Genomic DNA, 22232 nt, shown 5'->3' on the forward strand with positions numbered 1-22232 from the left:
GTGTAGGGCTGGGCATAAACATCGAAAAACCGAAACACCGTACCGAACTGAATTTTTTTGGTATTTTGGTTTTGGTTTTTCGGTTTTCGATTCGGTACTCGATATATATTTTTGTATTTTTCGGTATTTCGATTCGATTTTCGTAATGTAATTTTGTGTTATTCGATATTTCGGTTTACCGAAATAAATTATATTATAATATATATTTATATTATATTAATTATTAATATTAAATAATAAGTATTATAATTTAAAATAAAAAAGTAAAAAGTAAAAGACACTTTTTGATGTAACTATTTTTAGCCCATTAAGCTGACAAATCAAACAAAAAAATTTGTAAATTTTTAAAAGCCCAACTAAGCAGGCCCATTAAAAAAACCGAAATAACAAAATCGAACCGAGATAATAAAAATCGAATCGAAATAATAAAAACCGAACCGAACCAAATTATTTCGATTCGATATTGTATACACATTGTACAAGAACCGAAAACAAAAAAAAACTCAAAACCGAACCGAATTACCGAATGCCCACCCCTACTCACGTGTTGTTTGAGATCTTGTATATTTATATAAAGGGAAAGTTTGATTATTTATATAACGAATTATTCGAAAATTATCGAGGTTAATTAAACATGAGCATTCCTATAAGAATGTGGAAAGGAATATTTTATTTTAAAAAAATGTTGAAAGAAATCCTTTTACAATTACAAAAACCAAAAAAAATAAAAATAGTCCAATCCTAGTAGGAAATAAATTTTGATTCAACTTGGAGATTTTAATACAGTCGTTATAAATAAAATCACTCGACGTATTTTTTTTTTTAAATTATAAGTTTTTTTTGTTCCATCTTAATTTGCTCTTTGTTTCTTATCATACCTAATCTTGTTCATGGAGGACATACTTGTGAACATTTTGAGCAGGCTACCTGTGAAGTCAGTTATTCGTTTCAATTGCGTATCAAAATTTTGGAATACATTAATCTCTCAACCTTATTTTAAGAAGAATCATCTCAGTCATGCCAAAAATCAAGCAGGTCGCAAAAGTTACTTTGTTTCTACTGGCCTAAGGATAATAATAATAATCGTATTCACTTCTATTCGTATTCTTTATCGTTGGCTGAACCTGTTAAAGATATCGTCGTAGTTGATTGCCCTTCAAATTCGAATCCATCAGATGGTGTTCAGATCTATTGTAGTTGTGATGGCTTGTTTCTCATCGGAATTTGGACTGAACCTCATGTTCCTCAACCTTCATTATTATTGATATGGAATCCGTCTACAAGAGAATCTATAGTACTTACCCATTCAAAATTCAACGGATATGATGAATTTCGATGTACTTATGGATTGGGTTATGACTCGATTAGTGATGACTATAAAGTCTTTAGGTTTGTCATGACCAAAAATGGCCAAAACAAAAACGAAATTTTCTCACTGAAAAACAATTCATGGAAAATTGTCGAAGAGAACTCTTCATTAGATAGAATGGATTGTTCTATGTATTATGGTGGTGAATTTTTGCCATTTGTTAATGGTGCATTTCATTGGCTTGGTATCTCATCAAAGTCGAGTGTAGTTTCGTTTAATATTTCATCCGAGGTGTATACAGACATACCATTGCCAGAGATCGTGTGTTTCTCATTATATTTAGGTACGGGTCCGAGAACATTGAAATTCAAGTTGATGTGGGCGTATCAATGTTGAACGGAATGCTTGGTCTTTATTATAAAGACGAAAGTTTTTTTAATTTATGGGTAATGCAAGACAAGCCTGGCGATACTCCTTGGATGAAATTGTTCACTATACCAAGCTACGGAATTGATAGAGTCATACCAACATATACGTTTTCAGATCATCAAATGTTACTCTGTCTTCAATTAGATTCAACAAGGTTAAGATTCGAATATAGGATCATATCTGTTGGATCATTTGGATTAAGCAATCAAATATGGCCCGTAGATGGTAATGCAAACGATGGTATTGCTTATACGGAAAGTCTCATCTTTCCGAAACTAGGTCAATAAACTGGTTATCTGAATATTATTGCTTTCATTACATATTAGTATATATATTGTTATTTTCAATATTATTCATAATGAATGTTGAAGAAAATGTTCTCTTATTACATTGAAGAAAGTATTTTTCTTTCTTTCTAATTGAAGATATGTATGCATGCTATGTTTGTTTAAAACAAGTATCAAAGTCGGAAAAGCAATGACATACGCGGTGTAATTTCACAAGAAAGATTTTGAGGATGGTGGTGTGTACTATACGTAGTCTTACCCCTACCTTTATGAAAGTAGAGAGACTCTTTCCAATAGACTCTTAGTTCAAGTAAACATATAAAAAGATCAAGATGACAATTGACATGTAAAGAAAAAAGAAAAATGTATAAGTACCTCCGACCTATGCTCAAAATGTCAATATGTCATAAATACACTTTTACTATATTAAGGTCCTATTACCCCTTTAAACATTTTCTAAATAATTTTCTACCCTATTTTCGACCTACGTGACACGAGCTTGAAAAAAATATCAATACATGCTAGGCCCAGAAAATAGTGTCACGTAAGCTGAAAAATGGTAGAAAATTATTTATAAAATATGTTAAGGGGTTAATAGGACCTTAATATAGTATAAATGTGTCTCTGAGATTTTGGGCATAGATTAGGGCTACTTGTGCATTTTCACTAAAGAAAATACAAAAGCAAGAAGTCATGGTGAAAACAACTAATTAATAGGAGATCAGGTAGCAGCAACAACAACAATATAATATGTGAATTGAAGCAAACTAAACAACAAATATGATAATAAATTAACTAGACAACGTTCGACTATCTACTAATTAAATTCTACCCTAATCCTCGACCTCCGAAGAGGAAGCAGCTCACCTTAATCATCATCAATACCCCCAAGATTTGTAATCATCAAGTGTACTATTATCAAGAAACTGATTTGATGAAGGTTAAGAAACAAACAATTGAGTGAGATCTAAGTAGAGAAAATTAAGCTAGACTCTCTCTTATTTTGTTTTTTTATTCGATTGACTAGTTCATTTCAATTTATTTTAATTAAACCCCAATTAAAATAGAAAAAATCAAATGAAAAGAACTAGTCAATTGGAAAAAAAAAACAAAATTTTGAGAGATTCTAGCTTTATTTTCTCTATTAAAAGTAAGATCTCATTCACTTGTTTCTTTACCGCAACATGGTTGGAGGTCGATGATAAGGATAGAAGGTAATTAGTAGGTAGTCGAATGTTGTCTAGTTCACTTATCAATATTCGTTGTTTTCTTTGCTTCAATTCACATTATTTTGTTGTTGTCATCCTCTCGTTATTTTATACCGCCCTTTAACTTTGATACATGTTTTAATTATACCATATCTTCAATTAGAATTTTTATTTTTGTAAGAATCATTCTATACCAAATTAATCGGATGGGCTGTTGGTTATTATGTTCTTTGTTTCTGGTAGATCCTCAACTCAAAAGAAACGTAAAAGGCACGATGACAAGGATCATATATGTCTCTTTATTATAAAAAAAAACAAGTAATATTTGCGTAATAGAGAGATTAATTCTGGGTAGTTCAGGTGCGGTTGTTGATCTTGCCACCAACAAACCTTTGACTTTGGCCGTGAAAAGCTCTGAATAGCCACATAGTAGTTTCAAGTAGGAGTAAAAGTCACTTGCCGACTCTTAGAAAGAAGACTATTTTTCTTTACTTAGGTAGTTCTCCTGATCGTAAGACCCTTTATGATTATAAGGTTAATCGAAGGCTGGGGAAAGTTTATTGACAAGATGGAACCATTTCTCACCCATCTTTGAATAGGAGAGAGGGCTTTTCTCTTATCCCTCAAATTATAGGCATTGAAGTCAGAGGCGGAGCTAGGTGGGGGTTCATGGGTTCGGACGAACCCACTAGCTTTTTCATAGACCAAACAAATATATGTATATTAACATGTGAACCCTCAATCAAAACTGATTTAGAACCCCTAAAGTCCTAACATTGGCTCGGCCTGTGATTGAAGTGATCGAGAGAAAGTAAGAATACTATTGCACTCGCCCCCACTCGACCTTCATTCCCATCCTGCAGCCCTAGTGATAGCGCGCGGCTTTAATGTGAACGTAACCTCTAACTCAAAAGAAATGTAACATGTTCAAAATTCATTGTATGTAGGCTAACTATTATGATTTCAAAGAAATGCAGGTCGCAAAGACGAGGAAAAAGCAATATGTCAACAACATTTCGATACCTAAAGAAGTTGTTGTTGAGATATTACGAAGAGTACCTTGCGAAGAGTTGTTTGAAACTTTAAAGAAAGTATGTATGCAGTGGTGTTCGATTATCTATAGTGGAAGTTTTGCCTACTCACACGTTGAGTGCGGAATATTAAAATCATCATCATTTTTCTCACAATATGAAGCAGTTGTTTTTGATCAGATTGATAATACACGCTCCATTTCAGTTTCTGCGTTGGAATGGCAGAGTAGGCCTTTCCCAAACTATCCTGATGAAGATTTAGAGACTAAATACATGTATACAATAGACGATGTATTGGAATTCCAAGTACCACGAATGATAACAGTGAATTCTGTGAATGGTTTTGTTTGTTTTTGGAGTCGCAATGCTCGTGTCCATGTCTTGAATCCTCTGACTGAAGAGCATTTCACTACTCCACCATATACGTATGAAATTCGTTCTGTTACACCCCCCTGTCTTGCTGCAATTGGGTTCGGGTTTTGCCAGCTTTCCTATGAATACAAGGTGGTTGTTCTTCAAGAAGATGGCGAAGGATTTGAGATTAAACCATTAGTTTTTACTGTTGGAACTGACCGTTCGTGGAGGTCTCTGAAAGCAATACCTGATATAAAATTTGGTACGAGATTTGAGAAGGGTGTATATGTGAATGGGGTATTGTATTGGTACATGGATAGTTGTACTCGGCCACGTTGTGGGAGTAATGAGATCATTACATCCCTCATATGTTTCAATGTATCTAAAGAAGAAGTTGTTACGACTATGGTTCCAGCTGAACTTGATATCAGAGAAGGATATGAATCTAGGATAGCACAAAAGGGAGGGAACCTTTGTTTGGTAAGCTTAAGTTATGGTCCTATTTGCTCCCTCTTGATCAAGGTATATATCGCGGACACTAGTACTGATTTGAGTAGCTTCAGTTCTTGGAAGAATGAGTTCAATGTGACTGCTCCTAATATGGCTTACAATATAAGCATAAAAAATGCGTGGTCCGTCTCCATAGTTACTGATGACATGTTGGTGATTCGAAGAATGTTCACGATGGATCATCTAATCTTTATTGATGTACCAACTGGAATGATGTTGAGTAGCTATTGTCTGTANTGTTCACGATGGATCATCTAATCTTTATTGATGTACCAACTGGAATGATGTTGAGTAGCTATTATCTGAAGAATACCTCTGCAGGTTTTATCCCTTATGTACCAAGTTTGGTGTCTCTTTCCCATCGCCCCCCGCCACTTTTGAACCCTTCTGTTACGTCCTAGACTCTTTAAATTTTTTATCCCTTATGTACCAAGTTTGGTGTCTCTTTCCCATCGCCCCCGCCACTTTTGAACCCTTCTGTTACGTCCTAGACTCTTTAAATTTGTCGTTGGTCTTCCAAGTAGTGTGTTTTATAATGTAAGCAGCATAGCTTTATATCTATCTATACCATTTGTGAATTTCCAGTGTGCAAAGAAAGAGAAAAGTGCTGTGCATTTGCAAGATTGATAAATTTGAACCCCTAGTCTAGTTTCTAAATTTTTTGTGAAATTGAACATGAGATTGTAATGGTAAGTCATAAGTGTTTTAACCATTACATATCAAACTAAAATTGACAGTCATTTGTTTTACTATTATAAACCCCATCAGGGTATATCAGTCTTCCCACAAGAGGATAATAAGAAGATCCCAATTTCATTCTCAATTACTGCATATTACTTCTCTTTCTCCCAGTGGTTTGATTAGAAGGACAAGATCCCAATTTCATTCTCAATTACTGCATATTACTTCTCTTTCTCCCAGTGGTTTGATTAGAAGGACCTGCTTCTGCAGACTCTGCAGACATAGAAATAAAATTTTAGTTAAGAGTGAAATTATGAAATTTAGAACATATTCATTCATAAACTAAACAATACACACCTGACTCAATGGTAATAAAAAGCTTGTGCTTCCAGCCAAATGGAAATGATTTCCACTGATACCACAAACGAATCGTAGAATGACGTACAAACTTGTGCCCTAATACTGGCCAATGTATGGAATATCTGGTTCCTTCCCCAGCAATCATAAGCACCGCTGGACAGGTGACAATGTCAGTTAACTTTGAACTTGTCAAAGTGACTGGCATGCCTACCGAAGAGAATTTTGGCGACTTTAAGAAGCACGTAGGCGGACTCGCATTCAGTAAGATGGTACCTAGAGTAAGATTGATATCTAGAGAATCACGTTCAATGTCTTTAACCAGATCTTTGGTAAACCAAGGGATGGGGGCAGGGCTCATCCAAACAAATGTCTCATCATCACACAAATCCCATGAATACATCCATCTTAAATCATTATCCACCCAACCAGCCACCTGCAGAACATCAGCCATCCCACCAGCCACCTGCTGGTCATCAGCCATCCCACCAGCCACCTGCTGGTCATCAGCCATCCCACCAGCCACCTGCAAAACATCAGCCATCCCACCAGCCACCTGCAGAACATCAGCCATCCCACCAGCCACCTGCAGAACATCAGCCATCCCACCAGCCACCTGCAAAACATCAGCCATCCCACCAGCCATCTGCTGGTCATCAGCCATCCCACCAGCCACCTGCAGAACATCAGCCATCCCACCAGCCATCTGCTGGTCATCAGCCATCCCACCAGCCACCTGCAGAACATCAGCCATCCCACCAGCCATCTGCTGGTCATCAGCCATCCCACCAGCCACCTGCAGAACATCAGCCATCCCACCAGCCATCTGCAGAACATCAGCCATCCCACCAGCCACCTGCAGAGCCACCCCACCAGCCACCTGCTGGTCATCAGCCACCCCACCAGCCACCTGCAGAGCCACCTTACCAGCCACCATAGCTATAAAAATCAAAGATATTAATAAAGACTGTATTGACAAGTAAAAAACACTTAAACTAAGAGTGATGTTTTACCTTCAACAAGCAAACAAGATTTTGCTTGCTCCAATTTACTGATCATTTCGAAAAGGTCAGATTGACCGGTACTTCTTTCTTTTAGTTTATTTAGTATTTCATCTATTTGAAACTTCAATTGGTCCATAGAGAATCTAGAAAAGGAAAAAAAAAGATGGAAGGATACAAACTAGTCAATCTTTGGCCATTCTAAAATTAAAAAAGTATGTTCATGTTGGTAAAAGAAAGAAACAGAATGCTTCAATTCATATTGCAAACAGTAACTCATAACTAAACATATAATTGAAACCGCAGCTGATACAAACTCAGATCCCATCAATGAAACAGTAGCATGCACACACTGTTCCGATCCCTGATGTTGAAGATAATCCAGACAGATCCTAACTGAGCTGGGTTAAACTTGTGAAGAGGGAAACGGAAAAGGAAACCAACAAGTGGAAAGCTGACCTTATTGTGTACGTTGTGGGTGATACTCCAGGGTATAATTACAAGTCTAAATACATAGCCCAAAACCGAAATAAAGTCTCTGAGCCTGACATCTTTTACATGAAGATGGGTATTATGTAGCTAGATTTAAATCAATGGGATGATCCTAAAGAAATCTTACACTAATCTGAAAGAAATTCAAAGCAAGAGCAGCGCCAAATTACTCAGATATCCTAGCTAGACTGAAAAGCGATACTATCCAACAACTGGAGAGAAATAAAGTCTAATGAAGAAAGCATAATTAAAAAAAAGCAAGAGCTACCTGGATAAAGCTTGGAGATTCCAATACTAGTTACTTATAAGCTGTTACGAAAAAAAGGAGACAACAAAAACAAATCAAAGAGATAAATGCAATTGCAGGAGGAAAGTTGGTAGATGTTGAGGATATCAAGAAGGAAATCATTGCTTTCTATAGATCACTCATGGGAACTGCTCTTCCAAGTGTAGTAGCAGTGAACAAGAAAGTTACGAAGGAAGGTCCAAAACTGAATCATGCTCAACAAGACAATACAACTCTTGCTAAAAGAGTCAGTCTCAGACAAAGAGATCATTAAACTCAATTGGAGATGATAAAACCCCGGGAGTTGATGAATATAATGCCCTATTCTTCAAAAAGAACTGGCAGATTACTAATCATGAGGTTACAGAAGCAATTAAACAGTTCTTCACTTGAGGAAAGATATACAAGGCTATCAATTGTACTGCATTTGTAAAATGAAAGAAAAACAGACTGTTATAGATAGTAATGCTGAAATTGTAATATCTGTCACTCGGTAATCAATGAAATCTATTAGTTACCAATAAAAGCAATGTAACAAAAGTTATGAGTTTGACAAGGCAGCAGCTAATAGTGATATCAAACACAATAAAATGCAGTATATGATGAAAATAGAATGTCAACAACAGCATATAACCTAGCAGGAGTGAAGGATGAAATGAGGCAGAGACTATTGGAGTTAACGGGCTTTGAGCTAGGCAAGTTTCCTAGTCGGGGATTCCACTATCGCCAAGGAAGTGGACTAAAATAGAATGTCAACAACTATGTACAAGGAACACTGAAAAGATCAGAGCGGTCTTAACTAGACACCTTTCCTGCATAAAAATGAAACTGCACCTACACAGGGCTTATATGGAACAGAATCACAAAAGCAGAGGTTCCGACTTGGGATTGGATAGCGAAAACCAAACATGTAAAAGTAATATGGCGGAGAATACAGAGCACCTATTAACATAGCCATATTTTCACGTCAATGTAAGCGTGAGCAAGGTACATGGCCCAAGGTCCATGTCAAATGGACTTTGGACCTAACTATTCTTTTCAAAGGTCACATCACTAAGTTTACAAAACCAAAACCACAGTAATACACATAAGAAATCAAAGCAGAAATCTCCGATTAACCAACATGCTGTCAGCTCTAACAACACCAAAATTCAGTAAAAATGGAATCAGCATAAACAACAAATCAAGAAAATACTCGAAGCGTTCAAAAATTAACATTAAAAGGCAACATATCTTGACCTAAACGTCAGCAAATGAATACAACCATAGACATACTTCAGAAGAAATGAAGCGCTGAATTATTCCATCACCACAACACTGAGCTTACAAACCAAATCAAAGCTACATCTCTAGAAACATATAGCAAAAAAGTGAGGAAAAAGTATCAATAACTATGTGTGTGTGTGTAACAGGAAGTTCGGAAGAAATGGAATGCTACACTATTCCATCACCAAAACAAGGAATAGAGAAGACCAACCACATCCAAATCTAGTAATCTACACCAAAGAATAGGAAAAAAAACATAAATAATCACACACAGAAACACACAAAGATATTTACAGCTACATGTCTAGTATACAGGGAAAAGATGAACAAAAAATATCAATAACCATATGTGTGTGTCATGAACTTCAGAAAAAATTCAGTGCTACATTATTCCATGACCAAAACGAGTACCAGAGAAGATCAAGCACAGCCTCAAATCTAGTATCTACAGCCAAAAAAAAACATAATGTACCGCTACATAAATAGTCATAATATACACCTAAAATTGAAAGAAAAAAAATATCAACAACTATATGAGTGCATATTATGAACTTCATAAGAAATTGAGTGCTACATTATTACATCACTATAGTGAGTAACAGAAAAGATCAAGCACAACCTCAAATCTAGTAATCGACAGTGAAAATAAAAACAAAAAACATACTGTACAGCTACATATATAGAAGTAATATACACCGAAAATTGTGAAGAAGAAAATATCAATACCTATATGAGTGCGTATTATGAACTTCAGAAGAAATTGAATGCTACATTACTCCATCACCAAAACAAGTAACAACGAAGATCAATCACAGCCTCAAATCTAGTAAACTACAGCGAAAATAAAAACAAAAAACATACAGCAACATATACAGTCCTTGTATACACCGAAAATTCAAAGAAAAGAAATATCAATAGCTATATGAGTGCATATTATGAAAATTGAGTACTAAATTTATTCCATCACTAAAACGAGTAACAGAGAAGATCAATCACAGCCTCAAATCTAGTAATCTACGCCAAAATAGAAACAAAAAACATAATGTATAGCTACATTTATATCACTAATATACACCGAAAATTCGAAGAAAAAAATATCAATAGCTATATGAGTGCGTATTATGAACTTCAGAACAATTTGAGTGCTACATTACTCTATTACCAAAACAACATCCAAAAATCTAGTAAACTAGAGCAAAAATACAAATTAAAGCATAAATAACACATCTAGTTCTAGTAATCTACAGCGAAAACAGAAACGATTACACTTACAGAGAGAAGAAATGTACTGTTACATCTGTGTGTATAATATTATGAAATGGACAGAATTCAGGAGAAAAGCGGCAAATGTGAGTGGAGAAAACGAGTCGATCAGTAAACTGTTTCACATTCACCTTAGCACGGCAGAGATGAAGAACTTGCCGTCGTTACGCGGAGGATCGGAGATGAGAAGCAGCGGTGACTGTGGCGGGAGAATGAGAGAAAATGCCGCCGTAGAACCGTTTTGGACTGGAATCACAGCTTTATTCTTTGTTGGTCTTTCATATATATATATATAATATAGGGGGCGAAAAGATCAATTAATTGAAACTAATTTGACTTTTTTTATATTTTTAATTTTATTTATAAAAATGAAAAGTTCTTTTATTAATCAAATTATTTTTAAAATGTTTTCCCTTTATGATGGTTTTGTATATTAATTAATTATACTTATAATAAATATTTGCTTCATTTTGAAGTAGTATGGTGGAGTTTCACCATTGCTTTTTCTCCGATTTTTTTAGGATAAAATATTCGTTGATAGTAAACATGAATATTATTGCGATAGAGAGAAGAACTTTTATTAGCTTTTTCGAAAAAAATTTAACGGACAATTTCAACGAAATCTTTTAATTTCTTATTTTACTATATCCAACTCTATGAATACATAAATAGCTATAACAGAGTTTTTCTTTTACACATTAATAACCACTCTAAAAGGGGAATAATTTTATGCGGCCTAATAATTTAATGTAATAATTCAATTTAAGTCCTTACATTATTTGGAGACTGAATATAGCAAAAATAGATGTATGGTCTAATGAGACTAATATAAAACATTTCTCATGAGTGACTTCATAATGTAAATCTGAATTAGTCGAGCTTCAAAATGAATATCAAACAACAATAATGTATATTTATTTAACACCCCATATACATGTATTCGTTTATCTCCAACAAATTAATATTCTACTACCCTGTTTGTTTTTGTTTTATTTATTTATTTATTTATTTATTTGTATCTCTAGCTATTATTAATATGATTTCCTAAGAACTAAAATGTCATGAACTTATTGTTTTTGTGAATTTTATCACGAGCAAAAGTTGATGGTAAAATATTATTTGCATTAAATCTATACATCAAATCAATAAATATATGATTTGTATTTGAATTTATAAAACTATCACTTAATCATATGATTGGAAGTTTTGTATGGTAAAATTCAACTAGAGGTAAGTTTTTATTTTGCCAAAAGCTCCCATATTTTGCCCATTTTATAAAAGGGGTAGAAGTGTTTAAGATTCAACTTTATGAATTCAAACTGTTGCCAAGTCCATTGACATTAAACATATGTGTATACATTGTAGATTCTTAACATATATACGGAGCAAACTACTGGATTCTGTTGAACCCGTATATTATACTGTGTATTCATTTTCTGTAGATTACCAAAAATGTCAATCTAAATCAAAGATCAAATATCCAAATACAAGCCATTCCATTATATATAAGTTATAACCAACCAGTAAGTCAATGACAAAAGCTCAAAAGGAAACACACAGAAAAATGTTATAATGACAGCATAGATGATACACAGAAGAGATTGATATTCTCCCCTTTACAGCACACAACACTTCTTCATGGCCTCAATTATGTATGATAAGAATACACTGCAAAAAAGAAATTAACTTAGTATAAGCTTGGTAAAAAAGCACCAAAGAAATGAAGCAAGGTATAAGGAGAGAATAGCTGGTCGGATTCACTGTTTACTTTTCTGAGCCGGTATATGTCGATTATACATGGTTAGATACATATTATACATCCGCCGACTATTTTTAGTTTTAAGCGATTGAATGGACCACTACTTGGGTTAATTCTTCACAAAAGGTACCAAGGATGAAAAGGAGGTTAAGAGGTCAACTTACCAACATGCCTAGAGACCCTGTTCAATGATATAGTCACCCAGCCTTTCAACAATCATATTACACTGGCCAGGAGTCATCAGCTCGTCATATATTCCAATGATCAACGCCTGGTTAGTCTTCTTAACAGTGATACCACCGGCACCCTGAAAATATGCAGGACATAGTCAGGATGAAAAATTTTAGAAGGTAAGTGTTGTCATGAGGGGGCTTCATCATATAATCTGAGCTAAATTCCAGTATCTCGTTTACGCATCGTGTAATCTACTTTCATGGATTACAGCAGAGAAGATTGACACTTCAATGGTCTTTGTTCAGAAATAATTAAGAAAACAAAAGTGTGTTCTCTAACAATTCAAACTTTATATTAGATGGTCACACAATTCCAACATGGTATCCGCACCGGCAGAGGTCGTAAGTTCAAATACTGTCACTCATTGACGAGAAGCATTTCCATGTGTTTGAGCTATGAAAAAGGATCAGATACACACATGAGGGGTGTGTGCTGAGACATAATTATGTAAATAAAAGTCTAGCCACTTAATAAGATGGTCACACAATTCAACAATATTTATTTGAATTGGTCTTCACAGATCTAAGTTGAAACGAGTGGATCATCTTATGGAGAGAGGTAATAATAAAAAGAAAAAAAGTGTTTTTGTACCAACAACATTAGCATAAATGCCACAAAAGTTAAGCTTATTTTAGCATCTCGAAAGGTTCAAGTGAGAGTTTATGACAACTTTTTTTTGGACAAGGATAGTAAACTTTTTTTATTCTCGGGGTTCAAACCTGAGACTTGTGCCGTGTTTAGATTAAAGATACTCATTACTTCACAAGAAGACTACTTGCAAGGCAATAGTAGGAAACCAGGGTCTCGTACCTTCTTGCCTCGTATAACAGCTCCTGCCTCCCCTTGAATCACCATACACTTTGTTCCCCCAAGATGTAAACCAGTTGGAGCAAGTGTTCCAGGTTCAGCAAAGTCATTCATTATGGCTGTTATTTCTTCTGGTTTAAACTGCCAAAAAAAGAACACCATCAATGACAAGCTCACCAAGTTAGTTTCTTGTCAGTGCAAACTCTACATTGCTTCCAACAAGCCTTCGCACACAGGAATGACATTGAATAGTTTAGTAAATGAAAAAATTTATTAACTTAGTATGAACCATGAAAAAAGATACTAACACCAAACGACCTCATACATCCACCAAACTATCAACTTCATAATTAAAAATCCAATTTTTATCATGCAATTTAAACACAAGCACAACTGAAAAGCTTAAGAAATAACAATATTCAGGTTTTTTTCTACAAGTATATACAACAATTCGATTGCCAACTCATGCTAAATCAGTAGTTTTCCTATTTATTGACTGTGGCAAAAATACCAGTTTTGCATAAAGACAAGTCATACGGGGAGATATCAACTTCTTGTACTGTCTTAAGATGAAGATATCAACTTCTACCAAGCTATTACAGGGACCAATGTGGAACTTCTACCGCTACACGCTGACATCAAACTGCATCAACTGAGCAGCCTGTTGGGGACACTCTGACCTTGACTATTTGGATTAATGACTACGGTCCCCGTAAGAGCTAATACACCCCGTAAAAATTAAACCTTTGACCAATTACATAGAAAGATTCAAGATTTGTAATAGTGGATGCTAATACACCCACAGTCAGTCATCCACTACCTACTGCTTGAATTCTATGCATAACGAAACGATTCTTAATTATTCAAATTTATCCTTTTTTCTCAAAAAACTATTTTCAAAACATTGTTTGGTTATACATTAGTGTAGTTCTTTGATTAGTTTTCTAAGAACGAAAATTTCACGTAAAAATCTTTTTCCTACTCACATAACTCTTTAAAAAAATTATAAGTGAAATGCATGTCCAATCACAACTTGAACTTCCAAATAACCATTTTTCAACTTCAACTTCAAATATCACTCAATATTCATGCCCAAACGCCTACTAAGTTTGCAACTATCTAAAAGAAATACCCCCTCCGTCCCAATTTACATGTCTTACTTCCGTTTTTGGTTTATCCAAAAAGAGTATCTCTTATTCGTCTTTAATTTAAGACCACAAAGATTCAAAAGTCTAATCTTTATTTCTTTTAACTTTGTGCTGGGTCAAATTAAGACACTTAAATTCGGACCGAAGGAGTAATAGGTGCAGGTCTTAAAGCTACGCTTTGGTTCAATCCCTGTATTTATAATTATTTATCCACAAACACAGTAAGCAAAAGAGATAGTGATTCAAGACCCATAAACTAAAAATACTATCTTTACCTCTAGTGATACATATCAACTTCAAAATTCTGGATTTTGACCAAACTAAACCAAGTAAAAAAGAAGTAAACCCAAGTAAAATTGAACCAAGATAAGAAGTGGGTATGAAGCAAAACCTGAGGAAAATTAGCAGATTGAGCCCAAACGGAACCATCCTGACCGATGATAGCAGCAGAAGTGAGATGATTACCTTCAATTTCACACATCAAATGATCATCAACATACGTTTGCCACGAGATCTTCTTCTTCTTCTTCTTCTTCTGCTTCCGCTGCTGCTGCTGCTGCTACTAAGTTTGGTTCAAGATCTGTGAAAAAATGGAGATAAATTGATGGGTTTTTCTAGAAGTTGCGTTGATTTAAAGCTGCCGCCTACTGTGATGACTCTGTTTTCTTTAATGTGAATTGGGGAATGGTCCTTTTCAAAAAATTTCCTCTGTTTTTCAGTGTTTGGTGCAGAATAAACTAATAATTCAAAGTGCACTATTATTATATTTCAACAATTAAATACTCTTTTTAAATATAAAGTCGTTTTTATTAAAAAACGTTTTTAAATCGTGCACTATTCATTTTTGGGTGGAGCTTCAAACAGAATTTTTTTTATATTGATGGTTTGAGTTGTAAGTGTTCTAGCTATATATAAAGTCGTATTGTGAATATAGAGTCTCTAATAAAACAAAATATTTCATCTCTCAAAGTGATTTTTTCAGGTAAATTTAGATTAATCTAATTTTAAAGTATCAATTAATATCGATTGAGAAATAAAATAAAAAATTAATTGCGAAGAGAATGAAAAAGAAGGGGGAATAATTGTATGTATCTTCTATTCGTTGATTTGAGAGTTGATGTCCAAAAGTTCTTATTGTCATTTTGTGTGAGATATAAAGTATAATCAATTTAAAAGATAAGATGTAGGACAAGGCCTCCGCAGAGGAAGGTTTTTTTCCAGCGAATAGAAAATACTCAGCTTCGCACAATATAATAATTAACACACTTTCGAAAGAACATAGAATAGTAGAAGATTCAGCATGCAGAACACTACAATCATCATATATTATTATAAGCATGAAGCTCTAAAGTGTAAAGTTGAATTACTATTTTGTCCCTATATTAAATTAAAAAGTAATAAAATATCTAATTAATTAAATATTAAATATGCTTAACTCTAAAGTGAAGTTGAATTACCATTTTGACCTTGTACTAAATTGAAATTTGATTAATTATTTAACATTTAATTAGTTATTTAAATATTAAATTGTCTCATTTTAATAATAAAAATATTAATAACTTTTGTACTTCCTTAGATTAATTTCTAATTAAAATATCTAATTTAATAATATTTATCATTTATTATCTATATGTATATTTAATTTAATCTCTATCATATCATATAATAAGCATCATAATAATAATAATAATATAATAATAATAATATACTAAACATGGAAGGAATATTAGGCAAAAATTAGATTACATTTTGTCCCTATATCATATAAAAATATTAATCGTCTAATAATTGTTAACTAAATATTAAATAGTAAATTTTAATTAATATAAGGGAGGATTAAACATTAAGCAATATCAAATTTATCAAATTCTTCCGGTTACAATTTATTTATGTTGATGGTTAATTAATATTAAATTGTTAGAAACAATTATTATCAAGAAGACAAAAAGACTTCTAATGATATTGTTCAATGAATTAAAGGTGAAGACTAAAGGTTACAAAATTAATTAGAAAACTAATAGGTCTCTTTTATTTTTTCCTTTCATCTCCCCTCACCTAAAATTTTCCTATTTAAAGTCACCTAAAAATGAAAATCTATATATCTATATAAATCTGGATATAAGATTGTTGATGTGGCACCTCTCAAAAGCTAGGATTATTAATTATCTTTTTTATTATTTTTTGTACTTTTCCTTAATTTTAATTTGTGTAATATGTGAACGATCATTTGCACCTTTACCTTTATTCTTTTTGTTTCATCGCTACTAATAAATGTATTTAAAGGACTCATAAATAAAATACAAATAAACGTTGCAATAACAAGCCATCATTAATTTCACCTTAAATGACTATTATAACTGCTTTAATATGCACTTAAAACTCATAATTTGAAGCAATATTAGAACCGATATAGTTACTTTATGCAAAAGTCTCATCACAAATTTGTTATGCAAATTGGCCATCTATTGCATTTCCCCAATATTTATAAATAAAATTGACCCTTCTCCCCAAGTCTATACAACATCAACAAACTCAATCATGTTTGCGTTGTGATAATTTTTTTTTAATCATAATTGTTTTGAGATTATATGCAGTTACGGATCATTATCGATATCCAAATATCATCATTCAAAATGTTATTTTTTTCAGATAACAGAAAGATCTCAGGTAAAATGATTAAGATCTTGGGCATTCATTTAAGTGAATATTATCACTGAAAATTTCATATTTTGTGCAGGCAATAAAAATATCTCAGGTAAAATTATTAGGATCTCAGACATTCATTTAAGTGAATATCATCACAGAAAATTTCAATTTTTTTTGTAGGTAACAGAAAGATCTCAGGTAACATTATTAAAATTTCAGGCATTTGTTTATGTGAATGTCATCACCAAATATTTTTTTTTTGCAGGCAACAATTATTAGGATCTTAGGCATTCGTTTAAGTGGAGCACCACAAGTATATTATCTTTTCAAATGTTTCTATCATAATTTTCATAAGTTATTCATTTGTTCTGTTTGTGGAGTTTGAATAACATTTCTATCTGTAGAGTGTATTAAGGCAAAAGAAAAATATAAAAGAATTGGTGAAGAACAAAGGAACAATCAATTAAAGGGGAAAATCTATTTGGTTTGTATATTTTTCTCCAATGCCAGATGGTTAACAAAAAAAAGAAAAATCGAGCATGTCGGTACTTTTTGTTATAATTATACAATAACTATAGTATCTAAGAGAGAATAATAACGAACTTGAAAAACACACTATTAAAAATTTAAAACAATTTAAAATATGAGTTCTTGGTCGATAAAGCACTATCATTCACAAGTATTTTTGATATCTTTGACTCATCTATTTACCTACCATTGTTTTTGTTTCTTCTACCAAATAAAATGTTACTATTGTTATCAAATAGAATGTTACGCACACTTTATATGAAAACTAACATGCTAAAAATTTATAAAGTATATATATATATATAAACGCAAATATAGGAGATGAATGAATAATAAAACAATTCTTTATTGTTTTATAACATTCAAAAAAAATTCAGCCAATTAGCATTTAGTTCATATATAAACCATAGTAGTAAATCAATTTTTAAATTAATAATGAATTTGTAAAATGGATAATGATACCGCGCGAAATCTCATCTGATCTTCTTACTAAAGTATGTTAATATGTCAGTTTTTGAAAGTTATTTTCATAATTGTTTTAATGTTCTTTTATAATGTTTCTCTTCTTATTCATTTTAAGTTAAATATGTTTTCTATTTATATAAAGAAGTTTATGTTTAAATAATTAAATAGATGTTACTTATTTGGATATTATAAAATTATTGGTGTAGAACATGTACAATACTATATATGTACCATTTACAAATTATTGATTGTAGTACAAAATTTATATTAAATAGTTTAAAATAAACGTGCAACGCACGTTCTGAAGACTAGTATTATTATAAGCATGAAGCTCTATAGTGAAAAGTTGAATTACTATTTTGCCCTTTTATTAAATTAAAATTTAATTTATTGTTTAATTAATTATAAATATTTTAATTACACAATGATATGTATGTATCATATTCTTCTATTTAATTTTCTTAAGTATTTAAAATTATGGAGAAACTTTTAATTTATCCAATCAATGAATTTCAATAAGTAAAACAAAGGATGAGATTTCTAAAGTCTTTTTGTTACTCCTATTTATTCATGCATCACTTAATTACGGAAGTTGAAAGGTTTTTTCAGCTTTAAATTTTGAAGACACTACTTAACTTACATTAATTACAATGAAATGGTAAATGAAAAGATGACTTTTTTGAACTTCATTTCATATGTTACTTCAACCTTTCTAATTAACTTGAATTATTTTTATCTTCCACATATTATTAAAATGTATAGATATTTAAGACATGGAGAAAGAAAATAACAATACAAATCAAGAGCATTCAAAAGTACAAGAATTCATATTCCAACCTTTTTTTTGAAAATTTTCTTGGTCTTATCTATTGCATGAAACTATATAATGGCACAATATGGTTCTAATACATTTGGAAGTGCTATTTTGACATTTAGATGAACGTATTATTAAAAGAGTAAGTCACAATTTAGCTAACATTTTTCCTTGTTGCTTTTCGTTTTAGTTTTGTTAATTATATTATTCTTTCTTCTATGTTAAATGATTTTTTGTTATATTTAAATAATATATCGGTCTATTAATAGAAAAAAAAAAGTAAGGTGGACTACAATTTTGATATATGTTGTTCATAATATTTTTTATATTTCTTTGATTTCCTGTCATTGTATAAAATAATTTCATTGTGTATGTTCTTTTTGGCTACATATGATAAAATCCTAATGCATAAATTTTCTTTCTGATATGGTATCTTCTCTTCAATCTTTTGGTGTTATATTACGCTGTGTGATAAGATCTCATTGTATTTGTCCCTTTTTTTCCTATGGAGCTTTTTTTGGTTGAAGGGTAAAAAAAAAAAAATTTAACAACATAGTATAAAATTGGATTATCATTTTATCATGTGTTAAATCAAAATATTATAAAATATTTATTTATAAGTAGTAATCATTCTATATGCCACATTAAATATTTAAAAAATTGGTTAAAGTCAAAAAATTGAAAGACAATATTCATAAATAAATATTAGGCATTTCTACCCTTTAACGACTAAAATAGTTCCAATTTTTCGAATATTTTTTTTTATACTAAAACATAAATTATTTTATTATGAGACCATTGAGTTAAATCAATATATAAAATCCATAATCAATGCTCACTAAAGATTTCCAATGTTTCATAGATAATAGTTTTGACAAATTACTTGATGCAATTTTAATTACTACTATTATTTTGAATAATAGTTGCAGTTATTGTATTTTTTCTTTTCATTGTGATAAGGAATAATATATATCTTCATAACTTACACCATCTAATTATCCTATTTTTATTCCATATACATCTATATTTGTTTCATGAGTATCCTAACTGAGGTTATTTTTTTTCATTCTATAGTTTAAATAGTGCCACTTATATCATCATTGTTTTATTTGATTTATACTTTAACTAAATGAAGAAGTCTCTTGAATTATAATTGTTAATGGGAGAAGTGTCTACAAAAATTTCAAAAAATATATATAGATTTTGTATTTCTTTTTCCATATACATATTGTTATGACTAGAGCCTTCAAAAGAATGTGTATGTTGTCGCATGTTTTTTTCTTTGTTTATTTAGTATATGTGATTTCTCTCTATTAAACTTCTTTAATTTGATTTTCCATAAATTTCTGATTGTTTTAATTGTATTTTTATTTAGGCTAAAATTAATCTTTTGTGACTATATATAATGTAAATTGGCTAATTACTATCAAAAGTTCTAAATTTACGATTTGTTGATAAATTTTATACATTAAAATAAGATTTCTCATTTGATGTTATTGTGATTAAACTTCTTTAATTTGATTTTCCATAAATTTATGATTGTTTTAATTGTATTTTTATTTAGGCTAAAGTTAATCTTTTGTGACTATATATAATGCAAATTGGCTAATTACTATCTAAAGTTCTAAATTTAGAGTTTTTTGATAAATTTATACATTAAAATAAGATTTCTCATTTGATTTTTTGTCACAATTTTATAATTTTATTAGTCATTGTCGCATTTTGTTATTTGTCACATGCATGTACATGTATAATTCTAATTGTTATAATGAATATAAAAAAATAACATGGAATACACGTGCAACGCACGTGTCTGAAACTAGTATATTATCATAAGAGGAAAACTCTATAGTGAAAAGTTGAATTACCAGTTTGTCCTTTTACTAAATTAAAATTTAATTTATTGTTTAATTAAATATAAATATTTTAATTACACAATGATATGTATATATCATATCCTTCTATTTAATTTTCTTAAGTATTTAAAGTTAGGGAGAAAGTTTTAATTTATCCAGTCAATGACTTTCAATTAGTAAAACAAACGATGAGATTTTCTTAAGTCTGTTACTCCTATTTATTCATGCATCACTTAATTAATGAAGTTGAAAGGTTTTCTCAGCTTTAAATTTTGAAGGCACTATTTAACTTACATTAATTACAATGAATATGGTAAATGAAAAGATCACTCTTTTTGAACTTTCATATGTTACTTTAGCCTTTCTAATTAACTTGAATTATTTTCATCTTCCACATATTATTAAAATGTATAGATATTTAAGACATGGAGAAAGAAAATAACAACACAAATTAAGAGCATTCAAAAGTACAAGAATTCATATTTTCAACCTTTTTCGAAAATTTTCTTAGTCTTCTCTATTGCATGAAACTATATGATGGTACAATATGGTTCTAATACATTTGAAAGTGCTATTTTGACATTTAGATGAACGTATTATTGAAAGAGTGAGTCACAATTTAGCTAACAATTTTTTTCTTGTTGCTTCCCGTTTTAGTTTTGTTAATTATGTAATTCTTTCTTCTATATTAAATAATATTTTGTTATATTTAAATAGTATGTCGGTATATTAATAGAAAAAAAAAAGGTAAGGTGGACTACAATTTTGAGATATGTTGTTCATAATATTTTTTTATATTTCTTTGATTTTCTGTCATTGTATAAAATTAAATTCATTGTGTATGTTCTTTTTGGCTATATATGATACAATCCTAATGCATAATTTTCTTTCTGATATGGTGTCTTCTCTTCAATTTTTTGGTGTTATATTACATTGTGTGGTAAGTTCTCATTGTATTTGTCTCTTTTTTACCCCCTATGGAGGTTGTTTTTGGTTGAAGGGTAAAAAAAAATTAAACAATAAAGTATAAAATTGGATTATCATTTTATCCTGTGTTAAATCAAAATATTATAAAATATTTATTTATAAATAGTAATCATTCTATATGCCACACTAAATATTAAAAAATTTGGTTAAAGTCAAAAAGTTGAAAGACAATATTCATAAATAAATATTAGGTATTTCTACCTTTTTAAAGACTAAAATAGTTCCAATTTTTTGAATATTTTTCTTTATACTAAAACATAAAAATTATTTTATTATAAAACCATTGAGTTAAATCAATATATAAAGACCATAATCAATCCCCACTAAAAATTTGCAATGTTTCATAGATAATACTTTAGATAAATTACTTGATGCAAATTTAATTGCTACTATTGTTTTAAATAATAATTGTAGTTATTGTATTCTTTCTTTTCATTGTGATAAGGAATAATATATTCATCTGCATAACTCACACCATCTAATTATCCTATTTTTATTTCATATACATCTTTCT

General features: G+C 31.2%; 3 protein-coding genes across 9 annotated transcripts; 1 reads left to right on the plus strand and 2 right to left on the minus strand.

Moving 5' to 3' along the window:
• Positions 1-3166: 3166 nt before the first annotated feature.
• On the plus strand, positions 3167-5706 carry LOC114074689 (F-box/kelch-repeat protein At3g23880-like). 3 transcript variants are annotated; one of them, XM_027912671.1, is made up of 4 exons: positions 3167-3239; positions 4203-5363; positions 5438-5475; positions 5567-5706. In XM_027912671.1, the coding sequence occupies exons 1-4, from the start codon at positions 3224-3226 to the stop codon at positions 5597-5599; spliced, it is 1248 nt and encodes a 415-aa protein (XP_027768472.1). In that variant the 5' UTR covers positions 3167-3223; the 3' UTR covers positions 5600-5706. The 3 variants fall into 3 exon arrangements, with proteins under 3 accessions (XP_027768472.1, XP_027768471.1, XP_027768473.1); XM_027912670.1 differs by having other exon boundaries at positions 5438-5706; XM_027912672.1 differs by having other exon boundaries at positions 3209-3239; positions 4211-5363; positions 5438-5706.
• A 68-nt stretch (positions 5707-5774) lies between these two features.
• LOC107003196 lies at positions 5775-10738 on the minus strand. 5 transcript variants are annotated; one of them, XM_027912675.1, is made up of 5 exons: positions 10484-10738; positions 7180-7313; positions 7065-7105; positions 6167-6992; positions 5775-6082 (listed from the first exon to the last, which is right to left on the minus strand). In XM_027912675.1, the coding sequence occupies exons 2-5, from the start codon at positions 7304-7306 to the stop codon at positions 6021-6023; spliced, it is 1056 nt and encodes a 351-aa protein (XP_027768476.1). In that variant the 5' UTR covers positions 7307-7313; positions 10484-10738; the 3' UTR covers positions 5775-6020. The 5 variants fall into 5 exon arrangements, with proteins under 5 accessions (XP_027768476.1, XP_027768475.1, XP_027768474.1 ...); XM_027912674.1 differs by having other exon boundaries at positions 7047-7105; XM_027912673.1 differs by having other exon boundaries at positions 6167-6752; positions 6783-7105.
• A 1179-nt stretch (positions 10739-11917) lies between these two features.
• LOC107005149 (profilin-like) lies at positions 11918-15149 on the minus strand. The gene is made up of 4 exons (XM_015203656.2): positions 14814-15149; positions 13278-13415; positions 12398-12540; positions 11918-12142 (listed from the first exon to the last, which is right to left on the minus strand). The coding sequence occupies exons 1-3, from the start codon at positions 14901-14903 to the stop codon at positions 12406-12408; spliced, it is 363 nt and encodes a 120-aa protein (XP_015059142.1). The 5' UTR covers positions 14904-15149; the 3' UTR covers positions 11918-12142; positions 12398-12405.
• Positions 15150-22232: the final 7083 nt, after the last annotated feature.

This window comes from Solanum pennellii, chromosome 11 (assembly GCF_001406875.1).
Source record: "Solanum pennellii chromosome 11, SPENNV200".
NCBI lineage: Eukaryota > Viridiplantae > Streptophyta > Magnoliopsida > Solanales > Solanaceae > Solanum > Solanum pennellii.